General features: G+C 40.9%; 1 protein-coding gene across 1 annotated transcript in view; it reads right to left on the reverse strand.

Annotated features, from left to right (window-relative positions):
• The window catches only part of CSF1R (colony stimulating factor 1 receptor), a 52,452-nt gene that overhangs the window by 5,657 nt on the left and 29,140 nt on the right, over positions 1 to 17,655 (reverse strand). The window contains exons 11-12 of the mRNA XM_043980169.1: positions 1,551 to 1,677; positions 61 to 165 (exon numbers count right to left, since the gene is read on the reverse strand). Of these exons, the coding sequence (XP_043836104.1) occupies positions 61 to 165; positions 1,551 to 1,677 (232 nt within the window). The remainder of the gene's footprint in view (positions 1 to 60; positions 166 to 1,550; positions 1,678 to 17,655) is intronic.

The following is a 17,655-nucleotide window of genomic DNA, read 5'->3' on the forward strand; positions in this document are numbered from 1 at the left end:
GCCTTGCATTTTCCCTTGGAATCCCCCAGGGCCCACCCCTCATCCTGGGTTGCTGCTTACACTTCAGCATCTTCACAGCCACCTTGAGGACAGCATCTTCTTTCCCCAGTCCAAAGGCCGTGGCTTCCACTACTTTCCCGAAGGCTCCAGCTCCCAGTGTCTTACCTGTCACCAACATAAGCTGTTCAGAGCTCTATCGGGGAAGGGGAGGGGAGAGGAATGCATGGGGAGTACAGAGGATGAGATGAGCATGGAACAGAGCAAATTTCCCAACTCAACTCTGTGGGGGCAAGCTCAACTGGATGTCAGAGATGTAAGCTGGGAAGTGAATACCAGACATGATTGGGCAGGGCAGTGGAGGAGAGACACCCAAATGGTCTGGGACTGGAGGCATTGACTAAATGATATATAATTCTTTTTTTTTTTTTTTGGTTAGGCAATTGGGGTTAAGTGACTTGCCTAGGGTCACACAGCTAGTAAGTGCTACATGTCTGAGGCCGGATTTGAACTCAGGTCCTCCTGACTCCAGGGCCAGTGCTCTATCTACTGCACCACCTAGCTGCCCCATGATATATAATTCTTTTTTTTCTTTTTAAATTTTTTTATTCTGAATAGAATTTTATTTTCCAAAATATATGTAAAAACAAAATTTTAACATCAATTTTTAAAAAACTTTGTGTTCCAACTTCTCTTCCCCCCTCCATTCCCACCCCCCACCCACAAGAACTCAATCAATTCAAAATAAGTTATATAATTCTTGAAAATAAATCCAAAGGTAGACGTCCTTCAGAGAGCATACAGTCCAATTCCCACAATTTTATAGAGGATTCCTCCTCCACTGAGGCCCAGAGAAGACAAGTGATTTGCCCAAGGTCACCCAAGGAGTTAGTACCAGATATAGGATATGACCCCAGGTCATATGCCAATGCTCTATCCATACAGTCTTAGAGTGGGGGAGTCACTGGTATTTTTTAAAATACTTTCAGCATATACTATATATCAAAAAGCAAAACCTACTTTAAAGTGGACATAATCATAGTGTGTCCCACAATCTCATTGTGTGACTTCATCAGACTATCCTTACTGTATGTGTTCTCTCTTTTTTTTGTTTGTTTTGTGAGGCAATTGGGGTTAAGTGACTTTCCCAGGGTCATACAACTAGTAAGTGTTAAGTGTCTGAGGCTGGATTTGAACTCAGGTCCTCCTGACTCCAGGGCCGGTGCTCTATCCACTGTGCTTCCTAGCTGCCCCTATATGTCCTCTCTTAGCAGAAGGAGCCTATTGGGAATAATTGGAGCACAACTAGTGAAATCAACAGGTGACAGTAGCTGGGATAGTTTATATCTTTCTTTAGCAATGGGAAGCAGGGATCCCTAGGTCCCACTTCCCTCAGAAACCCTCTCCCCAACTACCAATCATCAAATAAGTCTATACCCAGGAGAATGTCCTGGGCTGAGGGTCAAGACAACCAGACCTTGTCCTTTACTAGCTCATGGGATCTAACCACCCTCCTGAATCTATGACCCAGATGGGTGCCAACTGTGTCTCACCAAACTGCAGGTTATTTCGGGGGAACTCCCATTTCTCATTATAAGGCAGCTGTGTGGGATCAATGAAGATGTAGTTGTTCCCTTCGCAGGCCTCAATGATCTTCCAGTGCACTTGGTACTTGGGTTTCTGGGATGGCAAAAGCAAAAAGAGGGAGAGAAGGTTTGGAGGCATGAAGAAGACATGAGCATCAATTAGCTAATAGATGTGTTATGAAACAAAGAGGTGAGCACAGGAGAGGGAGATTACAGTCCTTAAACAGCTGCAGTGACCATTCTCATGCCATGGGAAATTATAGAAATAGGGACTGGAGAGGAGAGGAAAGGAGAGGAGAGGGGAAGAGAAGAAAGGGGAGGAGAGGATAGGGAAGGGGAAGGGAGGGGAGGGGAGAAGAGGAAAGGGGAGGGGAGGGGAGGGGAGGAGAGGAGAGGAGAGGGGAAGGGAGGAACCAAACCTTTCTGGGACCTTTATAAAAATTGAGGGATGGGGCAGCTAGGTGGCGCAGTGGATAGAGCACCAGCCCTGGAGTGAGGAGGACCTGAGTTCAAATCTGGCCTCAGATACCTAACACTTATTAGCTGTGTGACCCTGGGCAAGTCACTTGACCCCAATTGCCTCACTAAAAAAAAAAAAATGAGGGATTCTGGTTGTACAGATTTAATGGGGAAAGAATTAGTATTTTTTTTTAATTTTTAAATTATTTTTAATTAAAAAAATTTTTTTTTAGTGAGGCGATTGGGGTTAAGTGACTTGCCCAGGGTCACACAGCTAGTAAGTGTTAAGTGTCTGAGGCCAAATTTGAACTGAGGTCCTCCTCACTCCAGGGCTGGTGCTCTATCCACTGCGCCACCTAGCTGCCCCAGAATTAGTTTTTAAAATAGAATTATAGGCCATTGGAACTGGAGAGGAAGACTGGAGATATTGTGGATGAGTTAGATGTTTATCTGGCAGTGGTTAGCACTCAGATGACCTCTCTGGAAGCGGCCCCTGACAGTTTTTTCTCCCTACTTCTCCTTTCTCTGCCTTCCCCACAGCTGGGCCTGAGTCAGCCCCCTGTGGCGGGGAGCAAGGATTGCTGTGTGTGTGTGTGTGTGTGTGTGTGTGTGTGTGTGTGTGTGTGTGTGTGTGTGTACGCGCATGTACGCCCCTGTGCTGAGCATGCACGTATGTGCACATGTGGAGGAAAGGGAAGAAAAAGGAGGAAGAAAGCATCCTCAGGGAACTAAAGAACCTCAGAGCTAGCCTTCGAGAGCATCTGGTCCAACTTTCAACAACACTTCCACCAAGTGGTCAGCCAGTCTCTGCTTAAAGATCTCCAGTGAGCTTCTTCTGCACCTGCTCCGTTGCTGGATGCTTCTAATGGTTTTCCATTTCTTCTTTCTGTTTCTGAGACACCTAACTGGAGCAGGGCTTAGTGTGTTGGGCTTGAGTCAGGGTGCTCTGAGTTCAAATCCTATCTATCTCAGATACTTCCTAGCTGTGTAGCTCTGGGCGCTTGCTTCATGTAATCGTTGGCTTCCCCATCTGTAAAATGGGCATTGGCAATAATAACTGTTATTTCACAGATTGTTGTGAGAATCACATGAGATGATGTGTAAAGAGCTTTGAAAACCTTAAAATGCTCCATAAATGCTAGCTATTATTATGATCATATAGGACAGGAAGCTTCCTCTGGGGAGTTCACATACACACACACTCAGAAGATCCCACTGATCTCTAAGAACTTTTTTCCAGGTTTTTTGCAGGAAGTCACAGGTTCATAGAGAGCCGGCAGGGACCAACCAGTCTAATCCTCTCATTTTCTAGATGAGGAACAGTGAAAAGACTTCCCTAAGGTAAGTGAATGACAGAGCCAGGATTCAGAGCAAGGTCCTCTGAGTGCAAATCCTGTGTTTGTTTTTTCACAAGCATCATTTTTCCTCTTCCTAGAAAGGCAGGGGGTCTCACTATCTTCTCTTCAAATGGGATGTTTGTATGGTCAACACTTGATGGAGCAAGATTAGGTCCCTGGTTGTTTTTCCAATCAGTTTGGGGGCATTGGAGGGAAGCAAAGCACACGCAGGGAGGAGAAATCTAGAGATGCCAGCTGGAACCATTATGGAAAAGCAGCTTGGTCCATGGTCAGCAGTGACAGTACTTCAGCCTTTACAAGGATCACACGCCCTACTTTACAGGTGAGGAAATTTAGGTGAGACTACAGCAGCTCTGCAAATGGGAGTAGCCAGAACTGGGAGGTGGGATAGAAACTACATGGACTGCTTCCAAAATGATTTTAAGATTATAGACAAAGAGGTGGAGGGAAGTCTTCAAGATCATCTACTCCAACTCTCTCATTTAAAAGAAAATCGGACTCCGGGAAATTGGGTGATTTGTACAAGGTCACACAAGTAATCAGGGAAAGAGTCAGGATTTGAATCTAGGCCCTTTAACCATAAACTCTCTCTCTCTCTTTTTTTTTTTTAGTGAGGCAATTGGGGTTAAGTGACTTGCCCAGGGTCACACAGCTAGTAAGTGTTAAGTGTCTGAGGCCAGATTTGAACTCAGGTACTCCTGACTCCAGGGCCGGTGCTCTATCCACTGTGCCACCTAGCTGCCCCAACCATAAACTCTTTACACTGCAATAGCCATGTGTCATGGGGCAGCTGGGTGGCACATTGGATAGAGCGCTGGGCCTGGAGTCAGGAAGACCTGAGTTCAAATCTAGCCTCAGATACTTACTAGCTGTTTCACTCTAGATGAGTTACTTAACCTCTGCCTGCCTCAGTTTCCTCAAAAGTAAAATGATCTGGGGGGCAGTTAGGTGGTGCAGTGGATAAAGCACTGGCCTTGGATTCAGGAGGACCTGAGTTCAGATCCAGCCTCAGACACTTGACACTTAACTAGCTGTGTGACCCTGGGCAAGTCACTTAACCCTCATTGCCCTGGAAAAAAAAAACCAAACAAACAAAAAACCAAAACAAAACAAAAAAGTAAAATGATCTGGAACTACTTCAGTGTCTTTGCCAAGAAAACCCCAAATGGAGTGACAGAGTCAGACATGCCTGAAAATAACTAAACAACAACAACCATGTGACCACAATGTTCAAAGTCTAAAATACAATAGACGATTTCTGCCCCTCCAATTCCCTCACCTGCCAACCCACTTTTCTATTCCTTTCTGCAGCTCTGCCCCTGTTCATATTCAATTCACACACAAGCCAAGATGTCACCCTCATGATGTCATTCGTCCTCTTTGAGAAGGAAGGACTGACACCAACAACAGCAACAGCTGGCTTGGTGTATTTAGGAAGTGAGGACTTTGCTCTCTGGAGAGGAGTCTGGGACACAATGGAAAACAGTCAGTCTCCTCTAGAATTCATCTGTAACCTGACTTTCACTATTTACTTTTTGAAACTGCGTTCTATCCTTGTGACCCCCTCTTCCTGACCCATAATAGAGCTGGGCTAAGGCATTCAGCAGCCTTCTCACTCTCCACCCTCCTTCTCTCCCTGCTTGCTGACTCCTGCTCTTCTCTCTTCCTTCCCTGCTTGTCCTGGGGTTACCCGGTACCTAGTAGTCTGATGACTCAGCCTCTTGGGTAGAACTGTCCTTGAAACAGAAAAGGCCTTTCCTGCATATGGGTTGTCTGACTTTGAGAGTTCCCGACTCCCCAGAGCAGAGTGGAACCTCTAGCAGAGGGATAAGCACTTCCTACTTGGTATTCCAGAAGGATAGGGAAGCCCAGTCAAGTACCCACCAAGTTCAAGACAAGGGGAGCATGAGGAGACTGGAGACATTTCAAATTGTCCACTATGTTATGAAGGAAAGAATCTTGTGTGGAGATTCTCACTAAATCAAAGGATTTAGATCTGGAGGGAGACTTGGAAATTATCTAGGTCTACCTCATTTTATTGAGGCAACCAAGGCTCAGAAAAAAAGGCTAAATGCTCATGGTCACAAAGGTAGCCTATAAAAGATTACTGGAAAGAGTTTGGCCTAATACCCTTTGATCCAGCAATACTACTGTTAGGTCTGTATAAGAAAGAAATCATTTCTTAGTGGAAAGGACCTATATCAACAAAATATTTATAGCAGCTCTTTTTTGTGGTGGCAAAGAATTGGAAACTGAGGGATTCCCATCAATTAGGGAATGGCTGGACAAGATGTAATATATGATTGTGATGGAATATTATTGTGCTATAAGAAATGGCAAGCAGAATGATTTCAGAAAAACCTGGGAAGTCTTACTTGAACTGATAGAAAGTGAAGTGAGCAGAACCAGGAGAACATTGTACTCAGTAACAGCAATATTTTAATGATGAAAGACTGTGAAAAGTTTAGCTACTCTGATCAATACAATGATCCAAAAACAATTCCAAAGGACTCATGATGAAAAATGCTATCTACTTCCACACAGAGAACTGATGAACTCTGAATGCAGAATGAAACATACTTTTTTCACTTTTGTGTTCTTGCTTTTTATTATTTGTGTTTTGGTTTTGTTGTTTTTGCAATATGGCTAATATGGAAATACACTTTGTATGATTTTGAATATATAGTTGCTATCATACTGCTTGCTTTTTCAATGGCTGGGGGAGGGGCAGGAAAGGAGAGAATTTGGAACTCAATTTTTTTTAATGAATGTTAAAAATAAATTTATTATATTAAAACAAAAATATTTTTGCCTAACAAGCCACACAGCAAAAGCCAAGTGGATGAACAAATAGACTGCTTGAGGAGGCAGGAAATGCTGCAGGACCATTTCTTCAAAATGTTGTGGAACAGATACTTGTTTTTGATTTAGTTTAGAATAGATGATCAATGATGTTCCATTCAATTTTGAGATTCTGTGGTTTTGTGAAAGAATGGACTAAAAGAGTAGTTATTAAGGTTTTAATTATCAACTTGGAAGGAGGTCTCTAGTAGTGACCCCAGGGATCTGTCTTTGATCCTATACTATTTAGCATTTCTATCAATAACTTGGATAGGCATATATGGCCTACTTATCAAAATGTCAGAGGGCACAATACTAAGTGGGTCAACTAATACATTGGAAGACAGAATAAAGATTCAAAAAATATTCACAAGCTAGAACACGGGGCTGAATCCAATACAATGACACGTGTGTGTATATATATATATATATATATGTTGTGTATGTATCAAATATGTACATATTTATATACACATATAAATACACACATATACGGGGTCACATTTGGGTTTAAAAATCAACTTTACAAGTACAAAATGGGGGATGGTCAAGGTTAGACAGTAGTTTAAAAATATCTGGGATGAATAATGGACTGCAAGTTCAATATGAGTCAATAGTATGATGACAGATTATGCAAAATAGCCAATTCAATCTGCAATTGTATTAAATGAAGCATAATGTCCAGGTCTAGGGAAATAACTAATATCCCTGAATGCCATCTTGGAGTACTACATATTAGGAAGAACCTTACAAGTTAGAGAGTTTGAGGTGAGGATGGTTAAAGGTCTCAAGGAATGCCATATTAAGATCAGCTAAAGGAAATAGAAATGTTTGACCTAGAGAAGAGAAGGCTTAGATTTTATCACAAGAAAGAAGTTTTTCCCATAAGGGCAGAGCTAGGAACAATGGATAAAAAGTCAGAGAAGCAAATTTAATTTCAATATAAGGACAAGCTTCCTAACAATCAGAGATACCCAGAAGTAGAACTGGCTGCTTTGGGAGACAGTGAATTCTCCATCCCTAGATATCTTCAGGCAAAGGCAAGATAAAAACTTGTCAGGAATGAAATATAAGGAATTCTTGGTTATGAATTGGTTGGACTAGATTGTCTCTGAGATCTCTTGCAGCTCTGACATTCTGCATTTTAAACCTGGTTCCCGATTCTAAATCCAGTGCATTAAAAACAAACCAAACCATCATACATCTCAGTACTCAGTAACTTCAGTGTAAGGGGAACAAAGGAATGAGCATAAGGGAGAACAGTAAAAATATTTCAGAAAACATGGTTTTAGATCAAGAAATAAAAATTGGCCCAAAACGTGTAGATGGTACAGAAGCTTCATGCTTCTTTGTCAAAAATGTTTTCTTGAAGAAGAGAGTGAGTACCAAAAACATTATGCTTTTTTTTTCCATAAGAGGAGGTTGGAGACCTGTAATTTCACTGGTAGAGGAAACTTTCCATGGGGAAATTCCTTTCACTAATTCGTCAGCACCTGATTAACAATTTACATTTTTAAAGATTTTTAAAGACATCATGCAGTTAAAATGTGTCAGGAACAGATCTTAAAATCAAGGTTTCTGGAGGAAGCTAGGTGGCGCAGTGGATAAAGCACCAGCCCGGGATTCAGGAGGACCTGAGTTCAAATCCAGCCTCAGATACTTGACACTTACTAGCTGTATGACCCTGGGCAAGTCACTTAACGCTCATTGCCCTGCCCCCCCCAAAAATCAAGGCTTCCTCACTTGATGAATAACCCTCCACAAACCATGCCACATTGCTCGTTGGATTATATCTTGACACAATGGAAATTACTAAATATTTATGTGGGAAATATTTCTGAATCTCCTTTTTATAGTTAGACTACCGAATTATTAAAGCAACACTCAAAATCAGCACCAAATTAGAAGAAAAATAAAAATGAGAAGATGCCATTAAAAGAGGTCTAGCCTAAATTATTTAAACAAGTTACCAATATAAAAAAAACCCAACTGATTAAAAGAACATAGAAGAACAAGCTAGGAGGCACAGTAGATAGAGCATAGGCCCTGGATTCAGGAGGACCTGAGTTCAAATCCAGTCTCAAACACTTGATGCTTACTAGCTGTGTGACCCTGGGCAAGTCACTTAACCCCCATTGCCGAAGAAGAAGAAGAAGAAGAAGAAGAAGAAGAAGAAGAAGAAGAAGAAGAAGAAGAAGAAGAAGAAGAAGAAGAAGAAGAAGAAGAAGAAGGAGAAGGAGAAGGAGAAGGAGAAGGAGAAGGAGAAGGAGAAGGAGAAGGAGAAGGAGAAGAAGAAGAAGAAGAAGAAGAAGAAGAAGAAGAAGAAGAAGAAGAAGAAGATAGACATGGATTATCACCATTTCCTACCAAAGTGAAATGGATGGTAAACAACCACCATAATGAGGAGACCAAAAGAGCCTAGAAACTACCTCAGTTGAAATACACTTGATCTGATCTTGCCAAGTAGAGACATATAGCAGACAAGACAACATTGGTTTGGAATATAGACTGATTTGTAAAGTCTTTGAGATCTAGACTCAGGAAGATTATGAGCAGTATTGCCCCATAAAGCTGAAAGCAGCAGTAGATAGCAAATGAAACTGTAATTAGGAAGATAAACAGAAGAAAAACAGAAAGGATATGTGAAGATATGCATAATAAACACTTTTTAACCATCAATGATTGTGGAGTCCCCTCAAATTAGCCTCTGGATTGAGAGTCTGTAATGTGATGCAGGAGATAGTAGAAACAGCATTAAAGAAAACAAAGAAATGGGGAGCCTCTGGACAGGACCACTTAAGCACAAGGAGGATCCTTGCTGGAGGTTGTATAATTTTAAGACTGTTCAAGGGCTAATATTCAAAATACATTAAAAAGAGGGAGATACCAAATGAAAAGGGTGAGGAAGAAAGGGTGATGAGTCAATCCATTAATAAGCATCACCCATTAAGCTCTTTGCTTGGTGCTGGAAATACAAGGACAAAAAAGAAACCATTCCTCCCCAGAAAGAGTTTACTTCTACCAGGGGAGTCCATATGCACATATATGGGCATATACAAAATGCATGCAAAGTAAATGCAAGGAGCAAAAGGCACGAGTTGCTTCTTTTGCACCAGAAAAAGCCTTGTGGAGATGTGGAATTTGAGTTGAGTCTTGAAGGAGACCAGGAATGCTAAAAGGAAGAAGTGATAAAGGAGAATATTTTGGGCTTGGGGATCAATCAGTTTAAAGACACATTGATGGGAAAAGAAATGTGTTGTGTAAGGAACAATGAAAAAGGCTGGAAAGGTAGGATGGAGCCAGGTTATAAAGAACTTTAAATTATATTTAATCCCAGTGGTAATAAAGAACCCACTGGGGTTTATTGACATGTTCAGATCTGCACTTTAGGAAACCCACTTTGGCCATTGTGGAGAATGGATTGGAGTGGAAAGAGACTAGATGCAGGGAAAGCAATTTGAAGGCTATTCTAATGTAGTCCAAGGGAAAGGTGATGAGGGAACGATACTAGCATGGTAGCTGTCTAAGCAGAGACAATGGGATTCAATGTGAGAGATGTTGCAAAGGTAGAAATGTTCATATTTGGCCATAGATTTGATATGGGAGATGAGTAAGAGTGAGCAGTCAAGGATGACACCAATGTTGTGAAACTGGGTGACTGGGAAGATTGAGGCACTCTTGGTAATAATAGGGAAGTTCAAAAGAGGGGAGGGTTGGGGCGGGGGGGGGGGCGGGGAGATACTAAGTTCTGTTTTGGACATTTTGAGTTTGAGATGCCTCTGGGACAACCAGTTTGAAATGTCAACTAAGCAACTGGTGATGTGAGACTGGCGTTCAAAAGAGAGACCAGGGCTGGATATGTAAATCTGGGAATTAATTGAATCCATGGGAGTTAATGAGATCACCAGAAAAAAAGAATATAGGAAGAAAAAAGACTCCAGGTCAGAACCTTGGAAGACATGCATGGTTAGGTGACATGATATAAATAAAGATGCAGCAAAGGAGACTGAAAAATAGACATTAACATGCAATTGGGGGAAAATATATAATTTTTTAAAAAGAGGGGCAGCTAGGTGGTGCAGTGGATAGAGCACTGCCCTGGAGTCAGGAGGACCTGAGTTCAAATCCAGTCTCAGACACTTGACACTTACTAGCTATGTGACCCTGGAGAAGTCGTTTAACCCCAATTGCCTCAAAAAAAATAAAATAAAAAAGAAGTGGTCAGATAGAAGGAGAACAAAGAGGAAACAATCTCAAAAACTTAGAGAGGAGAGAGGAAAGAGTATTCAGGAAGACACTGTCTTCAATAGTGTTGAATGCTACAAAGTTCAAGATGGCAGAGTAGTGTGTACTGGTCTTGAATTAAAGAAGACCTGGGTTCAAATCTTGCCTCCAACCCTTACTATGTGACCTCTTAACTTCTCTGGACCTTAGTTTGTTCATCTGGAAAATGAGAAGATTGAACTAGATGGTCCCTGAGGTCCCTTTAAACTCTAGATCATAGGATTGCAGATTTAGAATTGAAAAAGATGCCAGAGATCATCTAGTCCTGGCATTGGGAAACTGTAGACAGAGCCAAATTCATCCCACCTGTTTTTGTGTAGCTTGCTAAGAATTTGTTTTTGTTTTTGTTTTTTTTGGTGAGGCAATTGGGGTTAAGTGACTTGCCTAGGGTCACACAGCTAGTTAAGTGTTAAGTATCTGAGGCCGGATTTGAACTCAGGTTCTCCTGAATCCAGGGCCGGTGCTCTATCCACTGCACCGCCTAGCTGCCCCAAGAATTTTTTTAAATGTAAAAACCCATGGTTCACAGCCACACAAAAGCAGGTTGTGGGCTAGATTTGGCTCACTGCCAACCCCTGATGTAGTCTAACCCCTTCACTTTACAGATGAGTAAACTGAGGCTCAGAGAGTTAAGGTATGATGTAGTAGAGACAGGGTTTGAACTAAGGTCCTATAACTCCAAGTTCAGTGTGCTTTCCCCTGCATCATGCTGTCCCTGTCATCCTATGTCACTAACTGCAGACCTATGTGCCTGTTTTTACAAAATTTCTGAGTACAATTCATATAAATATTGAGAGCATCCTTGATGAAAGTAGGAAGGCTTTCACAAATGACATAGAGCAGACCATAGCTTTACAGTCATACAAATGACTTTATTTATTGTCCATTGACTAAAAAAGGCATTTGAGTTGATAAAGCCTCGTTACAAGATATTATCCTTGTATATGTAAAGATCATAAAAGATACTTTGAGAGATACAACAGTTATAACTTTGCAAGGCACAAACCAGGGTGACATATGCTTGTCAAATGTTTTTGCTACTTTCATGAAGGATGCCCAGTGTGTATTCAGAATGGAAGAAGGATTACCTATAGGTGGTGAAGTTATCCAGGTGTTTTTGGTTATGGATGGTATCATGTCTATTGTATCAAGCCTTAAAATTCTGTAGTCTCTTAAATGAGATCTATTATTCATTCAATAGAGTTTACTATAACTATCTACACAGGAAAAATCAAGTGGTTGAAAAATTGTCCAGACCATAATATTACTTTGGATAGGATAGATGGCCCATGGAGCTGGTCCATCAGTACACATATCTGGGAGAGACACTGCAGATAGAGAAAGAACCCAGAATAGAATAGAAGAAAGAGAATTGGTGGGATTGCATTTGGAAAATCACACAGGATTTCAATGACCCCAAGCTTTTCCAGAAAATATACATCTTTTTAATGCCAGTTATCATTCTGGTAATGCCATATATATATGTGTGTGTGTGTATGTATATATATGTGTGTGTGTATATATATATATATATGTATATATATATATATATATATACACATACATATTAAAATTGTAGGTCAACCAAAAGTCAGTGACATAATAAAACAGAGCATGTCACCAAGGAAAAATTGCATACAAAAGGTGCTCTAAAAGATAGTAAAGAGATTTATGACTGAAAGAGGCTGTGGGCAGGTCGTGTAGCAGAAGTATGAGATAACTAGATATTGAACTGATGCTTTTATGGTGTCAAGAGACCTAGAGAAAGGTATTGCCTGTATTCTCTTGGAGTGTTTACAGGTAAACATGGACAGAAGTGACCCAGGATGAGGCTTAACTATTTTCAATCTTCATCGTTGGAAAGAATACTTAAATCAATGAAATCACAAATTTACTTGAGGTATTTAAGTATGAATTCTTATATTTAGTAAGGTGTCAACTTTCTTATCAAAGGCTTTCTTATACTTGGAATTAGGGTTATACTTATGTTTCTCTCAAGTCTGAATTTTTTGATGTAGAGGAAGTTGAGCCCTCTGGCTGAAGGCTTTTCTAGAGTTTTCCCTTTCAGAGGATTCTTTTTAGTATGACTTATCTGAGGAATAATAAGGCATGAATGATAGCTGAAGATTTTTGCGCATTAACTTGAATCCTTTCCCATAGACACCCCTGTTTCACACCTATTTTCCTGAGAAAAAGAACCTGGAGGAATGCTTATTGGAATTCCATTGTGGGTCCAGAGCTCTAAGGTGGGCTAGCAGCTCATAAACCCAGAACTATTCACCCCCTGGCCCAGGCCAACAGCATGGGGTCTCCTAGAGGGACCAAGAAAATGGACTCAACCCCTAGAGCTCCCCGCTAATCCAATGCAGATCACTGGAAGAGCAAACAAATGAACAAAAAGACAAAGAGTTTATTATGGTGACTGGTGCCCAAGATACAAGCCTAAAAGAGGAGAATAACTTCAAAACTCCTACAAGTCAAGTCTCAAAGGAAAACATAGTTTGCTCACAAAATCAATTAGAATTCCTAGATGAAATGATGTGTTTTAAAATGATATTATAGGGGGGCAGCTAGGTGGCGCAGTGGATAGAGCACCAGCCCTGGATTCAGGAGTACCTGAGTTCAAATCTGGCCTCAGACACTTAACACTTACTAGCTGTGTGATCCTGGGCAAGTCACTTAACCCCAATTGCCTCACTAAAAAAAAAAAAAAAAAGATATTATAGAGGCAGCTAGGTGGCACAGTGGATAAAGCACCAGCCCTGGATTCAGGAGTACCTGAGTTAAAATCTGGCCTCAGACACTTAACACTTACTAGCTGTGTGACCCTGGGCAAGTCACTTAACCCCAATTGTTTTGCCAAAAAAAAAAATGATATTATAAATTTAACGACAGTAATAGAAGAAAAGACTGGAAAAGAAATGAAAGAGACCTGCAGGAGAGACTTGGAAGGAGAATTAGGTGCTTGGTACAAGAGGGAAAAACCTTACTCAAGTAATAGACTCTCTGAAAATTTTAATGGTCCACACAGAAGTTAATAACTCCATGAGACAGCAAGAAATATTAAAACAAAGTCAAAAGATTAAAGAAATAGAAGGGAAAGTAAGGTATCTTGTTTGAAAAGCAACTGACCTAGAAAATAGATGAAAGAGAGATAATTTAAGAATTGTTGGACTATATGAAAACCAGTAATAACTATGTCCCCCAAAGAAAGAGCTGAAACATCATATTTCAAGAAATTATAAAATAAGACTTCCCAGATTTCTTAGAATCAGAGGGCAAAGTAAAAATAAAAGGAATCTACTGATCACTTCTTGAAAGAACCTCCCTTCTCTCAAACAATAGCTTTGAGGAATATCATAGACAAAATCCAGAGTTTAAAGGTCAAAGAAAAAATGCCGCAAGTGGCCAAAAAGAGAGTTCAAATACTAAGGAACCACAGCAGGATCACACAGGAGTTAGAAGCTTCCATCATAAAGGAGTGGAGAGTATGCTATGATTCAAAAAATCAAAGGACTAGACATAGAAGCAAGAATTATTTGCTCCCCCAAATGGAATATAATCCTTCAAGGGGAAGGGGAATAACTATTAATATAATAAATTTCCAAGCATTCCTGCTAAAAAGACCAGAGCTGAATAGAAAACTTTGAAATACAAACTCAGGGGGTAAAGAGAAACACAAAAAAATGAATAAATATCTGGAGATGAGACAGACCACGTAAACTTTGAAATACTGGAAGCACTATCAGAGGTCCTGCAAGTAGAGTCTATAGACAAGTTTCCCAGAAGCAGCAACTGCTGAATTTAGTGAGGAACTGGTTCTGAGAAGTGTCCTGTTTGACCTAGCATAGCAGTGAACTGACCTGGTAGCTGAGACACTCTGTCCTGCAAGCAAGGGAGAACAATATCCATTGCTTATGGAGCAATGAAGTGAAACTTGAAGAAGTGAAATTTGTGAGAACTCCACAAAGAGAGAAAATACTCCCCAGGGCTAGGAGATACCCCTTTTCTTTTCTTTCTTTCTTTCTTTTTTTTTTTTTTTTTTGGTGAAGCAATTGGGGTTAAGTGGCTTGCCCAGGGTCACACAGCTAGTAAACGTCAAGTGTCTGAGGTCGGATTTGAACTCAGGTCCTCCTGCATCCAGGGCCAGTGCTTTATCCATTGCACCACCTAGCTGCCCCACCTTGTCTATTTCTAAACTGCAAAGAGTAGGAATTGTAAATTCAGTATTTGCTACAAGTATGTATTATGGAAGAAATGTGACATCCAAGGACTCTAAAATAAATTCCATGCTGCCTTTGTACAATCAGGACATACTATTCAAAAGAAAAGACGTTTCTTAAGTAAACCACAGGTCAGAGATAGGGAGGAAAACAGGAACATTTAGGTGTCCTGAGAGCTTCGTCCATCACCTGTCACCAGTGCCCTTTCCACCCTGGTCCACCCAGGCTAGATGGAATTAGAAGCAATAAGGGAGAGGACTTGGGGGCCATTTGGCCTGGACTCTCCACTCCAGCAATGGGGAACATTAAGATTTAGCAGGTAAAGAACAATCACTGTTCAGCTCTGGGGTAAGAGCTCTCTCTCTCCATGTTGTTTAATTCATATGAACTGTGATGTGGCAGAGAAACTGTATCTTCCTTCAATAATGAATATGCTCAGGGGCAGCTAGGTGGTGCAGTGGATAGAGCACTGGCCCTGGAGTCAGGAGGACCTGAGTTCAAAAATCCGGCCTCAAACACTTAACACGTACTAGCTGTGTGACCCTGGGCAAGTCACTTAACCCCAATTGCCTCACCAAAATAATAATAATAATAATGAATATGCTTACCTAAGGGAAAGGTAGAAATGCATTTGTTAAATATTTTAAAATCTTCAAATGATGTTTCATTTGTTTTTATTGCCTTGTATTCTTTTCATGGATGTTTGTTTGTTTTTATAAAAACGATGCCCCTGGGCCTCAGTAGCTGGAATCTAGAGTGGCTTCTCTGATCCAACCTAACAGAATGTCAGTTTGTATGGATGAGGGACTGGCTGTCTCACTTTTGTTTTTTTGTTTTTTTTGTTTTTTTTTGTTTTTTTTTTTTTTAGTGAGGCAATTGGGGTTAAGTGACTCGCCCAGGGTCACACAGCTAGTAAGTGTTAAGTGTCTGAGGCCGGATTTGAACTCAGGTACTCCTGACTCCAGGGCCGGTGCTCTATCCACTGTGCCACCTAGCTGCCCGGCTGTCTCACTTTTATATTCATATCCCCTGTGTGAAACAGAGTCTGGCCTAGAGCTGGTGTGCAATAATGCTTGTTGAAACTTAATGTAGTAGATAAAGCACCAACCCTGGATTCAGGAGGACCTGAGTTCAAATCCGGCCTCAGACACTTGACACTCACTAGATGTGTGACCCTGGGAAAGTCACTTAATCCCAGTTGCCCCACAAAAAAAAAGAAAGGAAGGAAGGAAGGAAGGAAGGAAGGAAGGAAGGAAGGAAGGAAGGAAGGAAGGAAGGAAGGAAGGAAGGAAGGAAGGAAGGAAGGAAGAAAGGAAGAAACTGAATGGAACAAATCCTCCTTGACCACTAACAGAGACTAAAAACTAGCGCCCACTGGAGGTTAAGAATAATAATTGCTGGGTGAGGCTAGGTGGTGCAGTGGATAGAGCACCAGTCCTGGAGTCAGGAGGACCTGAGTTCAAATCCAGCCTCAGACACTTAACACTTACTAGCTGTGTGACCCTGGGCAAATCACTTAACCCAGTTTGCCTCAGTTTTCTTATTTGTAAAAATGAGCTAGAGAATGAAATGGCAGAAAACTCTAGTATCCCTGCCAAGAAAACCCTAAAAAAGGATCACAAAGACTCGGGCATTACCAAAACATGTGTCAAGATCGTTCAATAATTTTTTGGCCCTGTCACAACCCTTTAGATTTTGATCAAGTCATGTAAACTCCATAAACCTCTGTTTTCTTATACTTCCAAGACAGGGCCAAGGCTGTGTGGTGTTACATGGAAAATGTTACCTGACTGCTGGGTGGTGTTACATGGAAAATGAAGGGGGCTGGGCTAGGGGCCCTCTGAGTTTTCTTCAGATCTAAGATCCTTATTTCATTTGATTGTTAATCATTTTGTGAGGTAGACCAAGGAGGGATTATTTAATCCATAATAACAACAAGAGCTCATAATTCTTTAGCTCTTTGAAGCATATAAAGAACTTTTTTTCCTATAGAGAATATAAACATTATTACTCCCCTTTAAGGATGAGGAAACTGGGGTTTAGAGAAGGAAAGCTGTTTACTCAAGGTCACAGAGGTAGGAAGTGTCAGGGGTAAGTTTAGAACCTAAGTCTCTTGGCTCCCTTTTCTATATACCACCTTGCTTCTTATCCCCATCTTATAGAAGAGGAAACTGAGGCACATAAGGGAAGTAAAGTTGCTTTGCACAGAGAAGATGAAACAAACACTAAAATGATTATTGAAACAATTATGACAACTTGCCAAGGTAGGCAAAACAATTTGTAAATGTTAATGAGTTCCAGAAACATGAACTATTCTTATTAGGCTGACCAAACAGATTTAGGGGAATTTTATGGTTTCCTGGGTCAGCTCTCCTTTTGCAAAGAGTACGTAGAACTAAATCATTGCTAGTGGACATGTTAGCAAAAATAGTATGCAGTTATTCAAGGAAGATTATTAAATTGTGGAGATACAGAAGAAAGAATGCTCTGACATCAGAGATTTTCAGTCGTTTTTCAGTTGTTTTTCAGGCATGTCTGACTCTTTGTGACCCTATTTAGGGTTTTCTTGGCAAAGATACTGGAGTGGTTTGCCATTTCCTTCTCTAGCTCATTTTACAGATGAAGAAACTGAGTCAAACAAGATTAAGTGAATTGCCCAGGGTCATACAGCTAAGAAGTGTCTGAGGCTGGATTTGAACTCAGGTCTTCCTGACTCCAGGCCTGGAACTCTATCCACTGTGACACCTAACTTCCCTTTCTGGAGTCAGAGAACCCGGATTCAAATTTGTCTACTTCTGATCCTTACTACTTGTGTCATCTTGGGCAAGTCTCTTAAGCCCCCAGGGCTTCAGTCTTGTCAGTTTTAGACCAAGAATGTTGGAACAGATATCTAGTGAGGCCCCTTCC

The sequence above is a fragment of the Dromiciops gliroides genome, chromosome 2, assembly GCF_019393635.1.
Source record: "Dromiciops gliroides isolate mDroGli1 chromosome 2, mDroGli1.pri, whole genome shotgun sequence".
NCBI lineage: Eukaryota > Metazoa > Chordata > Mammalia > Microbiotheria > Microbiotheriidae > Dromiciops > Dromiciops gliroides.